This window comes from Cucurbita moschata, unplaced genomic scaffold, assembly GCF_002738365.1.
Source record: "Cucurbita moschata cultivar Rifu unplaced genomic scaffold, Cmos_1.0 Cmo_Scf00017, whole genome shotgun sequence".
In the NCBI taxonomy this organism is placed as follows: Eukaryota; Viridiplantae; Streptophyta; class Magnoliopsida; order Cucurbitales; family Cucurbitaceae; genus Cucurbita; species Cucurbita moschata.
In genome coordinates this window covers 2,423,057-2,435,254 of record NW_019268533.1, presented here as the reverse complement: position 1 = coordinate 2,435,254, position 12,198 = coordinate 2,423,057, and the positions used below count along the sequence as shown (strand labels likewise).

General features: G+C 35.7%; 3 protein-coding genes across 5 annotated transcripts in view; all 3 read left to right on the top strand.

Annotated features, from left to right (window-relative positions):
• Window positions 1-1,086, top strand: part of LOC111455602 — a 5,301-nt gene extending 4,215 nt beyond the window's left edge. For 2 of the 3 annotated variants that reach the window (XR_002712608.1, XR_002712609.1), the window contains exons 5-6: window positions 243-299; window positions 851-1,086. The gene's annotated coding sequence lies outside the window, so the exon portion shown is untranslated. Of the gene's footprint in view, window positions 1-242; window positions 449-850 lie in introns of those variants that run through there. The other variant, XM_023097334.1, reaches the window with a different exon arrangement.
• On the top strand, window positions 881-2,487 carry LOC111455607 (late embryogenesis abundant protein-like). Its single transcript, XM_023097336.1, has 4 exons — window positions 881-914; window positions 1,043-1,111; window positions 1,188-1,487; window positions 2,190-2,487. The coding sequence occupies exons 2-4, from the start codon at window positions 1,064-1,066 to the stop codon at window positions 2,400-2,402; spliced, it is 561 nt and encodes a 186-aa protein (XP_022953104.1). The 5' UTR covers window positions 881-914; window positions 1,043-1,063; the 3' UTR covers window positions 2,403-2,487.
• A 2,635-nt stretch (window positions 2,488-5,122) lies between these two features.
• The window catches only part of LOC111455599 (RNA-binding protein 28), a 10,173-nt gene continuing 3,097 nt past the window's right edge, over window positions 5,123-12,198 (top strand). The window contains exons 1-15 of the mRNA XM_023097325.1: window positions 5,123-5,288; window positions 5,576-5,636; window positions 5,892-5,928; window positions 6,739-6,869; window positions 7,017-7,229; window positions 7,314-7,392; window positions 7,623-7,756; window positions 8,119-8,258; window positions 8,845-8,895; window positions 8,979-9,061; window positions 9,134-9,188; window positions 9,288-9,402; window positions 10,414-10,918; window positions 11,008-11,221; window positions 11,355-11,425. Of these exons, the coding sequence (XP_022953093.1) occupies window positions 5,175-5,288; window positions 5,576-5,636; window positions 5,892-5,928; window positions 6,739-6,869; window positions 7,017-7,229; window positions 7,314-7,392; window positions 7,623-7,756; window positions 8,119-8,258; window positions 8,845-8,895; window positions 8,979-9,061; window positions 9,134-9,188; window positions 9,288-9,402; window positions 10,414-10,918; window positions 11,008-11,221; window positions 11,355-11,425 (2,003 nt within the window). The 5' untranslated portion in view covers window positions 5,123-5,174. The remainder of the gene's footprint in view (window positions 5,289-5,575; window positions 5,637-5,891; window positions 5,929-6,738; window positions 6,870-7,016; window positions 7,230-7,313; window positions 7,393-7,622; window positions 7,757-8,118; window positions 8,259-8,844; window positions 8,896-8,978; window positions 9,062-9,133; window positions 9,189-9,287; window positions 9,403-10,413; window positions 10,919-11,007; window positions 11,222-11,354; window positions 11,426-12,198) is intronic.

The window sequence follows — 12,198 nt, the reverse complement described above, 5'->3', positions numbered from 1 at the left end:
TTTTTTTTTTTTTTTTTTTTTTTTTATGAAATTCATACAGGCTTTTAGGTTGTGGAGTCAACACTGTATATAGGAACGTAGGTTAAGAGAAGAAACAGTTCAGATAACAAGATTGAAAGATTGAAATTTGCATTATGACGCATTAGATTTTGGAGATTTTCATTCTTATCTTGCACAAATCAATATGATTTCTCTTGGATAATTGTATGCATTGATCAAACTTGTGTTCTGAATTCTGATAGACTGCCTGACCGTGGGTGGCTGTCGTTTTTGCGCTGCAACTAGCAAGGAAATATCAGGTACGATCAGTGGACTCCAATCCTTTCCCATTTACAGGCTTTGCTTTATTCTCGTTGTTCTGTAAAAATTGGTATATTCAATATTGACTGACCAAGAGTTCAGGTCATTTTCTTGTACGTTTATGTGGGTACTCCATTTTGTTCAGTCCTGTCGCTCCCTGCTCTTATTCCATTTCCTTTTTCGTTGATCATGAGGACATCTTTAGGCCGGTTATCGTCGTTGTCTAAAGGACTCCTCAATGTATTTCATTTTGTCATTAAAAAAAGCAAAAATGGCTGAATGGTGTCGATACAGTTCTTTATTATATCTGGATGATGAGATAATTCCATCTTGAAAAGAGAAGCAGCAGCCTGGCCCTTGAGTTCTCGAAGCTGAAGATGCCTCGATTCAAACTCCAGTTGTCTGAACTCTGGTTCTTGTCTTACTTGCAATGGCAAGTTTTTTAGCACGTAGTGTAAATAGTCTCCTTTTTTGTCCTACCGAATAAAGATCGAATCCTTATTTTCGATTGTTTTTATTTGGGGAGGCGGCCGAAATTTTTTTTTTTCAGCCAGAGAATGAGCAGCGGTACTAGGGTGATGAGCTTGATGAGCTTGGGGGCGGAGGAGTCTGAGGTGTCGAGTTTGTGTATATAGCTTACTTCCCCAGTTTGTTTACACTCCTACAATTTAGCTAGAATGCCAACACAATCAAGATAGAGATGATTGTTAAATGTTTTGGATTTGGATTGGTTTCATCACAGAAGCTGACACCTATCATATAAATGTCTAACGTGGCAACCCAAAAGAGAGTACGTGTTAGGCTTAGACAGGTACCCAAGGCTATTTCTTATCCTCTTGAGTGTGTAAATGGAAGGGATGAGAATGGCGAAAATGGCTGATATACAGGACGAGTATGGCAACCCCATCCAACTCAACGACGAGCATGGCAACCCGGTTGTGTTGACTGATGAACATGGCAACCCCGTGAGGCTCTCTGGCATTGCAACCAAGGTCGGCACGACACTCGGGTCGCTGATCTTTGGCAGTGGTGATGAGGATGGTGGTGGCCATGGCAGTGCTTGTGATGCTGAAGGTAGTTCAGGTGGTGGCAATGGCGACGGCGAGCAGGAGCTGATGCCGGTCGTGGAGCATGAAGATGGCGGCTCAGGTACACATGTTGGCTCGGCCACTTCAGGCTCTAGTCCGGTGAGTCCAAGTTTTTGAATTATAATTAGCAGTTGGACTTTCGTATTCTCGCTCAGACTCTCGAGATTTTCATTCTGTTCTGGCGTCGCTTAATCATTTTCTCTACAAAGTACACTATAAGGCCTAACCTCTTTGAGGCCTATGGAGTCCTCGAATAGTCTCTCTTAATTGAGACTCGATACCTTTTTTGGAGTCCTTGAGCAAAGGGTCTTTATTCGACACTTGAGGATTCTATTGACATGATTAAATCAAAGGCATGACTTTGATATTAAGTTACAAACGACGACTCTCTACAATAGTATAATATTGTCTATTTTGAGCATAAGCTTTCAGGGCTTTACTTTGGATTTCTCTATGACCCTCGTACCAATGAACATACATTTTTTACCATTTATGATCATCTTTAATCGAAAGACGTGTCGATTTTATTTAATCCATTTTTTTTCTAAAGAAATGCAATTACAATTTTTAAAACAATATTAATAAAATAAAATTATGGTATTCAAAATGAACTTTTTGACGTATCCAACTTGGTACAGATGGTTCGATGCTGAACGAGCGCGTATTACGTTATTAATCAAATTGAGGAATTAAATGGGTTACAATTTAATTGTAATATCCATTATGTTAATCCTAATTTAAGTTTGTAATAAATTAGATAATTAAATATCATTCATAGGATTAATTTATTTCCATTTCCAGTCTGAGGAAGAAGAACAAAGTGAGAAGAGGAAGAAGAAGAAGAAGAAGAAGAAAGGACTGAATCAAAAGATAAAAGAGAAGCTAACAGGAGGGAAGCATAGAGAGGAGCAACCTCAAGCTTCTTCCCCTCCGACCACCACCGCAACTACAACCGCCTCTCCGATCACCACAAACAAAATTCACTATGGGGAACCCGCTCATAATATTCTCTGAATTGCTTTTGGTTCGTGTACTTGAAGACCTGACTGTATTTTCAAAGATTTTGATTGTATTTTCAAAGATTTTGATTCGGTTTCAAAGTTGGTAGATCATATTTTAGTTCGTGGACTTTTCATCCATGAGGTAAATTGATATTTTTATTAAACCGAAAAAAAAAATGATAGAATATAAGAGAAAGTAATTTTTTATAAAACTGAGATTGGTTGTGAAATTTAAGGGTGTAGAAACTTATTCTATCCGTCTTAAAATATGAGGCAAAACAGATAATATCTACTAGTGGTGTGTTTGAATTATTACAAATGATATGTTTGAACCAGATATCGAGCGGTGTATCAGCGAGAATGCTGGACCTTTCTTATAATAAAGGTGTGGAAACCTCTGAGACTAACTGTACGAGCCAATAGATATTTATCTGGTAATATATTTTTTATTAATATGTTTAATCAATTATTTTTTACCATATATAAGTTGTATTTAAAAATAAAATCCATTTAATTGATTCTTTTATTAAAAGAAATTTGGGACAAAAAAAAAAAAAAAACTATTTCTAAATATGTGTTCATAAAAAATAATTCTTATTAGCGTAAATTTATTATTATTTCACGGATTTTATTTTAATTAAAATTGGAACATTTAAATAAATTTCAAGTTATTATATTAACATTTTATTTAGGAAGTAAATAAAGAATATCCAAAACTTGAAAATTGGATCTTATTGTGGTGTGACATACAATAATTATATTTTTAGCCATTGGATTTTATGAATAAATAAATCATTAATTTATTTATTTTTTCAAATTAAAAAATATATTTAATTTTAAATAGAAAATTAATGGATGGAACAAATGGATGCAGGGGAGAAATTGATTCTGTTCCATTGATAAAATAGAATGGTTTATTTTTCTTTGGACATTAAAAAAAAATAATAATATATATTGCCTTTTTAACCTCAACAATTCCGAAAAAACAAAAAAAAAAAAACAATGGAAGAAAAAGGAAACGACATGTTGGCTTTTGAAATGGGTTCTCTTAGGTCAAATCTTCCTCAAAAGTAAGCAATTTTGGTCTATTTTTCCGTTCATGGATCGGTTTTGTTTCGATGATTCTAAGCTGCCCCGTTCGATGACGATTTCGATTTTAAATTTTCTATTTCTGAAACCTGTGTTTGTTTTCTCACGATTTCTTTACGCAGAACGTTTATATTTTTAACCAAATTTCAAAGATAATAACAAGTTCGGTAGTTATTAGGGTTTTTTTTTTTTTTTTTTTAAATCGAGCTTGTTTTTTCACGAGTTTTTTTTCGATGGTTTTCGATTTTTGTAATTTCTGTGGTAATATTTGAATTCTTAATCAAATTCGAGAAAGATATGTAAATTTATAAAAAAAAAATAATAATAAATAAAATAGTTTTTAAACCCTGTTGGATTTACTTTTTACCGTTTCTTGAAACCTTACTTCAATTTTGATACCATTTTTTGAAAGTAGATGAACGATTGAAACAATATTTATATTATAATTAGGGTTTCGTCGTTTTCAGAACCCAAATGGGCACTACAGTGGATTTATTGGTTAATTGTTATGATGATGTTGTGTTCGAGTATAGGAGAGGTCTATCTCGATACTACTCGGGAAAATCTAGGTCATTTGCTTGCATAGCCGATGTTCGATGTATAGAAGACTTGAAGAAACCGAAGCATCCAGAAGCTAAGAAAAGGAAGAAACAATCGGACTGCAAAGAAATTCACGTCCCTCCTTATAACTGTCGAAGAATTTCTTCTCAGTGTTCCATTCCGTTCTTTACTGCATGAATAATTCACACTCTTTTAGATTTTATTAAATCAAGTCGAGAAATTTGAATCTCTGACCTTTTAGTCGAAATGATAATATCGTACCAGTTTATCTGTGTTCGAGCTGACTCTGTTCGCGTGTCGTGTTAAAATGAGTCGAAATGTATGTTTGACATCAAGTTGTATATATTTAATTATAATCTCTTTTTTATAATTTTTTTTTGTTGAATTATATAAAATATCCGTAAATTTTTACGAAGGTTTCAAGTTATGCCTCACGACGTTGAAAAGTAGCGTTTTTTTAACCTTGAACGTCGAAAATTGTTCCGAAAATACCCTTTTGAGTTTTTTTATAAATAAAATAAGATTGAAAATCGACGAGACAGTAAATAGAGAAATATAAATGACATCGTTAGCGTAAATTGATGTAACAATTCAAGCACATCATTAGTAGACATTGTCCGGTTTGACCTGATACGTATCGCCTTCAATCTCATAGTTTTAAAACGCGTTTACTTTGGAGAGGGTCAAACTCAATTCCAACTAGTGCCTGACACTGTTTGGTGACTTGCTCGGGTACCATTTGTAACAGTCTAAGCCCACCGCTAGTAAATATTGTCTGTTTTGGCCTGTTACGTATCATCGCTAACTTCACGGACGATGCAAGCCCTGGTCGGAGTAGGGCTAGACCCACTTCAAAGTAGATGTGTGTTGAAAATCATGAGACTTACGACGATACGTAACAGGTCAAAGCGAACAATATCTACTAGCGGAGAAACAATGGTCGATCTATTAAACCTGATTGGGCTATGGCCCAAAAGATTATCAGGTTCCATTGCAGCCCAGCCCAATGACTTAAAGCCCACCAAATCGGCCCAAACCAAGTTTGGGCGTCAAAATTCCAAAACCCCCGCTTCAGCTGGAACAGGTTTGAGAATTCGGCAGTTTTTTGCAGTCCGTGGAAAGCTTTCAAGCAGCCATGGGGAAGAACAAGAGGTTTAAGGACGGTGGCGAGAAGGGAGCCGCCGCCGGCGATCACTGCCCTTCCAAGGTTTTTGTCAAGAACTTGCCGTACTCGTTCGCCAACTCACAGGTTCGTACTTCCTCTATTGCCTGTTTGTTTTCTGAGAAAAACTTGAGCTGAAGTATGAACGTAGGAATTTCCTTTTGTACTTTTGTTTCTGAACTCGACTCTTAGAAGCACGCAATCGAGTTTTTTTTTATTATTATCGGAAGTTATTGGTTTTGCAAGCGGTTTGCGGAAAGGCAATGTTTTGATTTGTGTTCTTTCTGATTGTTTTGCTGTTGAATGCAATGTTAGATTGTTTTGCTGTTGAATGCAATGTTAGTGACCTTTCCTGTGTTTTCTGTATGAACTAGCTTGAAGAAACATTCAGTGATGTTGGACCGGTCCGGCGGTGCTTCATGGTTACGCAGAAGGGTAAGTACATCTATGCAGGATTATCTCGGATTGGTGTTTTGTTTTTGTTTTTGCATTTAGTCTACTTTCTGAGATAACTAAAGATTTGGTGATTTGATACAATGAAAGAGCATTTGGTGGAATAGATGGAGTGTTTTACTGTTTCAATATCTTCAGATGACATGTTGGGATATTTTCATTGACAATTGTTTTAAACTCATGTTGGGATATTTTCATTGACAATTGTTTTAAACTTATCTTATTCTATGTCATCAGGTTCAACTGAGCATCGTGGTTACGGATTCGTGCAGTTGTAAGTCAAATTCCGATCCACACTATTCTTTTCGTTATTGTTCTTGTAGTTCCTCTCTACTTGTCCAAACGTCTTGGTTCTACTCAGCCCAATGTTTCCTGTCTGACTATAGTATAGGTCTATGGAGGCACTTTAGTTTGATAATTGATACTTAATGGATGAGCTACTATTATTACCTGTGAAAATGTTACCTTTTACTTGGAAGCTAGAGCTTCTGTCAATATGGAAAATGCTTTTGTTTCCTATATATGGATATACTAGATGCCTATATATATCTCTGTTCTTCGGATACTAAATCAGATTTAATATTTTCTTGCTTATGTTGTTCCGTTTTCTATGCAATTGATGGTGTTTTCAGTTTTGATTGTATTAATGGTTTGCTTGTCTATAAGTGTGGAGTGCGTTCAAAGCATCTATGCTTTTATTGAAGTTACTAATTTTCTTGCTTTATCTTGGAGTAAATTATCTTCTCCATTGTAATTACAGCTTATCTACCCTCCTTTCACACTGAAGCCGTTTTTCGTAACTATCCACATATAGGATAATTCTTTTGTAATTTATTTCATCAATCTATGTTATGGTTTCTGTTTCTATAAGAAAAAACATTGAACCCGTTTTACACTGAGGTTCAAGTTTTTCCAAACACATGCTATTGATTGTCTATCCTGCCAATACTGCTTGATGTTTGTCACAATGGACACTAATTTCTTATCCCTTTTTAATTCTTCTTGTTAAATTTCTATTACCCACGGTTATCCTATGAAGGCTTTGATTTCTTAACTTCGCTGGATTCTTTGAATATGATTGCAGTGCTGTAGCAGAAGATGCGAATCAAGCAATTCAGCAGAAGAATGGGCTGTCTATTGAAGGACGCAAAATTACTGTTAAACATGCAATGCATCGAGCTCCCCTTGAGCAGCGGCGGTCAAAAGAAAATCAAGGTTGATCATGAGATCTTGGAAGTGTCAAAATCCACATGTTGGAGGACTGCTGAAATTTTCTTTCTTTCCTTCTTTCTTCCATGTTTTCCCAGTTTCAGTAGAATGAGTGGGGGTCCTTAGGTTTCTTCCGTTATTTTCTTAACGCAGGTACTGCATCTAAGTCAAAAACTAACAAGGAAGGAGATACTTCTGAAAGGGAAGAACAAACAACTAACGAGGATGGAGATACTTCTAAAAGGGAAGAACAAGCAACTAACGAGGATGGAGATACTTCTGAAAAGGAAGAACAAACAACTAACGAGGATGGAGATGTTTCTAAAAGGGAAGAACAAACAACTTTAAATTCTGAGGGGAGGAAAGGTACTGATTTTTCATAAATATCTACTACTTTTTACCCAACATATCTGGCAATCTGTTTCTTATTACTTTCTAATGATGTAACAGAGAGACATTTGAATGCTCAGAAATTGGCTCCACTTTCTAGTTATCTAGAGGATAAAGAGGGTTCTTCAGGAAAGCAAAGGTAATGAACATCTTTTTATTCTTTCTATATTTTGTTCTTTTTTCATGGATTTTGAATGCAAGCTCTGAAGTAATGGCTTGGATAATAAAGTAGTTGGTTTTCTTGACATCTTGTTTGTTTATTTGAAAAATAAGATTTCCTGTATTTTTCCTTCCACTTTCCTTTTCTTCCTGGTTCACGTTTGTGCATGCTACCTTCCATTAATTTCTCTTTTTTTTTTGGTTGTTAAGGATTGCAAGGACTGTTGTAGTCGGTGGTCTTCTTAATGCTGATATGGCTGAAGATGTTCACCGCCAAGCTAGAGAAGTTGGTGCTGTATGCTCTATTGTTTATCCTCTTCCCAGAAAAGAAGTTGAACAGCATGGTACACGAGAATCATTTTTTTTGTTTTTATGTACATGAGCAACTGTTATAATCTAGTATTAGTTTTTTGTTTATATACATAAAAAGGGAAAACAGGATTAAAGCATCATTGTACCTGTTGCTACTGTTCTTGGTTTAGAGCATAGGTATTGGTTGGATTAATTTCTGTTGATTAGGTAGTCGATTGGATTTGCTTTAGTTATTATTCATGACGCCAGTTGCATATTAATGTGTGGCTATGATGTTTGACCAATTTTTTTTCAGTTGCCTGTTGTCTTTATAGATTGACTCTGCAAAGGTCTTAATAAATTATTATCTCTATTCATCAGGATATCTCATCAATAGTTTGAAATGAAATTTCAGGCCTTTTACGAGATGGATGCAAAATGGATGTTTCAGCTGTACTTTTTGCTAGTGTTAAGTCTGCACGTGCTGCTGTGACCATATTACATCAGAAAGAGATGCAAGGAGGTGTTGTGTGGGCCCGCCAACTGGGTGGGGAGGTGAATGAATATACATTAAACTTTGCTAACTATGAATAGACTTCACATGATCCTTACAAATAGCGGTCATGAGTGAACTGATTTTTTTTTGTATCTTTATTAAGTGTTCACACCTTTTTAAATGAGTTCTATATGCCCTTAAAATAATACAATGGCAGGGTCAATTAGAATGTCGAAGCTCTTTTAGTAGATTTAAATTGTTAGAGATCATAGATAGGAGTGTCTTAAAATTTTGTCAAAGTCATATATTTGAGTTATTGCAAAATCTTATGCTTTGATGTAAGAAATTCTATTCTGAATGATTTTTTAATGGGTTTCTTGTGTGTCTAAAGTCCTTAAATGTTTACCCGTAATGTTTTGAATCTTAGGTTTAAACTGCTTGCCAACATTAATGCATTTGTTTGGGTGGCCGTAATATTACTTTTATAATTATTCCCTATTATTCAGTCTATTTCTTAATTCCCTTTATATTATGAAAGCTAGGTTTCTTGATAAAAATGACATGTTCCAATTAAATCTGATTTCACTAGTTATTTGTTTTTAGTTATGTTGGATAAGTCTAAAACTTTCTACATTTTCTTTGCAGGGGTCCAAAACTCAGAAATGGAAACTTATTGTCAGAAATCTTCCATTTCAGGTTTCATTTTACCCAATAAGCAATTATCATATTTTCTTACGTGGACAGGTTGACTAAGCAAGCTTATTTACACATTGATGCAGGCCAAAGAGAAAGAAATAAAGGATACCTTTTCATCTGCAGGATTTGTGTGGGACGTGATGGTGCCACATAGTTCAGACACAGGGTAATACTCTTACTTGAATATGCCCCCCCTTTTTGTGTGCATTATTAACAGCCACCTGGTTTTATTTTTCAGATTATCGAAGGGTTTTGCGTTTGTCAAATTTACATGCAAGCAGGATGCTGAAAATGTATGTTTTTAATTTTTTTATTTTTTTATATTGCCTCATTTAAAGAGTTTAGAATGATTGACATACATTCAAGTGATTTGACACGCTTCCCTTTTTTAGGCTATTAAAAAGTTCAATGGTAAAAAATTTGGTAAAAGGACAATAGCTGTGGACTGGGCCATTCCGAAGAAGATATATAGTTCAGGTGCTAATGCTCCAGTTGATTCAGATGAAGGTTAGTCATTGTATATTTAACCTAATCCAATTTCTTATGCACCCTTTACATGTTTGTTACACCTCTTTGGTTGTACCATCTTATCTTTGGTGTCTATACCTTATTTATTTCTCATTTTCTGCTCTCTGGTTTTAAGTTTATGGAATGCATTGTGGCTGTCTATCAGTTTGGTTATTATTTTTAATTTTTAATTGTTTTTATGAGAAACCAAGCTTCCATTAAGATCAAATAGAAAGAGTACACGGGAATACAAGAAAAACCGAAAGGTGCCCAACTAAACTAACAAGGGACTCCAATAAAAAAATAGATATAAAATAATACTTGAAGGATAATTACAAAAAGCTTTATACACAGAGGTGCAAAGAGAAGTGTGTATCTAGCAAGGGACCGCACCTCCCCAAGACCTCTCAATCCCTTTAAAAATTCTATTAGTTCTTAATTGTTAGAAAAGAAACAAAACCAGGTCATTAATGAATGGAAATTGAAAGGATGTGGATGTAAAATCATCTGCCAGTTGGATTTGTGTGTCAACATTTCATGTTATATGAGTTATGGGTTATAGGTAATGTGGGTTTCGGGCACTACTAGGCACGAGGAAACTCCGATGGCAGGACAATGCCAATTTTCCTCGGGCGATGGGCATTTCACAAATGGTATTTCTTTAGAAGAATTTAATTGTGGCATACCATAATCTCAGTGGGCTCATCCTTGCTTTGTTATGAATAACCTATTTACCCTGCAGAAAATTTTCGATTAGACATTTTTTTTGCCTTTCATCCCTATCCATATTGGTAGGGGGAGGATATTATAATGGCAAAATATTTTGGTGTGGGTAAAAGGTATCTTCGATGGCTTTTAAGTCTTCTTAACACTGTTCTCTAACTATTTGAATTCTTATGGTCCTGTAAAATATTTGTTCTTGTAGTACTAACTGTTGACTGTAACGCATGAGCTTTGTTAGAAAAAAGAAATCCGTTTGTACTCTTCATAAAACACAAATCTTATTTTCAGGGGAAGAGACTGAAAAAGACAGAGAAGGTAGCATTAGTAGTGATGATTTGGAAGTTGAAAATGCTGCTGTTCATAACAAATCTCAGCGCTCCGACAAAGATGGAAGTTCTTCAGAGGATTCGGAGAAAGAAGATGTTTCCTCGGAGATTGATTTTGAAGGAGAAGCAGAAATTTCAAGAAAAGTACTTGAAAATCTAATTGCATCTTCGGCTAAAGAAGCTCTTCCTTCTCTCATTGATGGTAACCCACCATCTAACGTGAACAAGGAGCCAGTTTTCGATTCATCGAAGAAGTCATCTGATATGTCTGATAAAGTATCAAATGGGCCCGAAAAGTTAAGTGAAAGCAAAACATCTATTCTTAAGCCAGTAGATGAAGAGGATTTGAAGAGAACAGTTTATATAGGCAATCTTCCATTTGATATTAATAATGAAGAAGTGAAACAGCGGTTTTCTGGATTCGGTGAAGTACTTTCCTTCGTACCAGTCCTTCATCAAGTTACAAAGTATGGTTTATATTTCCTGATATATTTTTTTAATAACTCGATCCTCTGTAGTCTTTTTTTTTCTTTTGTTGACTCCTTCCTTGGCACAGACGACCTAGAGGCACTGGTTTTCTCAAGTTTAAAACGGCTGATGCTGCTACTGCTGCTGTTTCGTCTGCGAATGTTGCATCTGGTGTCGGAATATTTCTGAAGGGCAGGCAATTGAAAGTATTGAATGCTCTGGATAAGAAATCAGCTAATGAAAAGGAATTGGAGAAGTCAAAAAATGACAACCTTGACCACCGAAATCTTAACCTTGCACAGGTCTTTTTTCCTTCAATGCTTATAAAATTGTCCTTTTCTCTACAACCAAAAATTTCCAGCTTTTGTTTTCTTTATTTTATATCATGGTCGGATCTTTTTTCTCTTCAATACCACGGACTCGAACATTTTACAGGAAGGTATTATTCTCGAGGGAACTCCAGCTGCTGAGGGTGTTTCTGCTAGTGATATGATGAAACGTCAAAGGTACATATGTTCGTGTATATCAATTGCTATATTGTTGTTTCTGTATTAGCTTCTATGTCGACAGACGGTCGTCTATCTTTTAGTTGTATCTTAAATTTTATTGAGAAAGAAAAATAAACAGTACAAGGATCTACTAAAATAGAGCCTCAAAGGAAGGAGGCAAACTAAAAGAGAAGTCCTCCAATCAAGAAAACAAGTCCTCAAGGGTAATTATAAAAGGACTTCACCATTATAAACCGCAGAGAGAATCTAATAAGGCCTCAAACATCACTCAAAGATGTCTCTCAAGCCCTCTAAAAGTTATGTTGTTCCTCTATCCTGAAAGATCCCATGGATAGCATATTCCCCCGGACTTGCCAGGTAGAGAAGGAACTTCTCAATCATCTCTCTACAACCCCTATGTCTAGACAAGCATTAAGCTAAACCTCTTAAGGAAATAACTCCAAAGGATATGATCAAGGTCCTCAACTGATCACCTACAAAGAATGTTACACAATGGTCCAATCGAGTTGGGTGGGTACCTTCTCGAAACCTGATCCAAGGTGTTTAGCTCTTTGATGGAGAATTTGCCACAAAAAACTTAACCTTCGTTGGAGTTTTCACCTTTCATGATGAGGCCAAGACAAAACCAGTCGAGGGAGAGGGATTGAGCAAACAAAGGAAGAATGATTTACAAAAAGACGTTTGGAAGGATAAGACTCCAGATTTGAACATCCTTTCTCTTTGGAATATAACAATACTCTCCAATCAAAGAGGTGGGGGGGGGGGGGGGG

Excerpts from the sequence above, each read along its gene's own strand:
- LOC111455607 (XM_023097336.1), top strand. The coding sequence starts at position 1,064 with ATGTCTAACGTGGCAACCCAAAAGAGAGTACGTGTTAGGCTTAGACAG. Across the intron at positions 1,112-1,187 it reads TACGTGTTAGGCTTAGACAG|GACGAGTATGGCAACCCCAT; the intron begins GTACCCAAGGCT and ends GCTGATATACAG. Across the intron at positions 1,488-2,189 it reads CCACTTCAGGCTCTAGTCCG|TCTGAGGAAGAAGAACAAAG; the intron begins GTGAGTCCAAGT and ends TTCCATTTCCAG.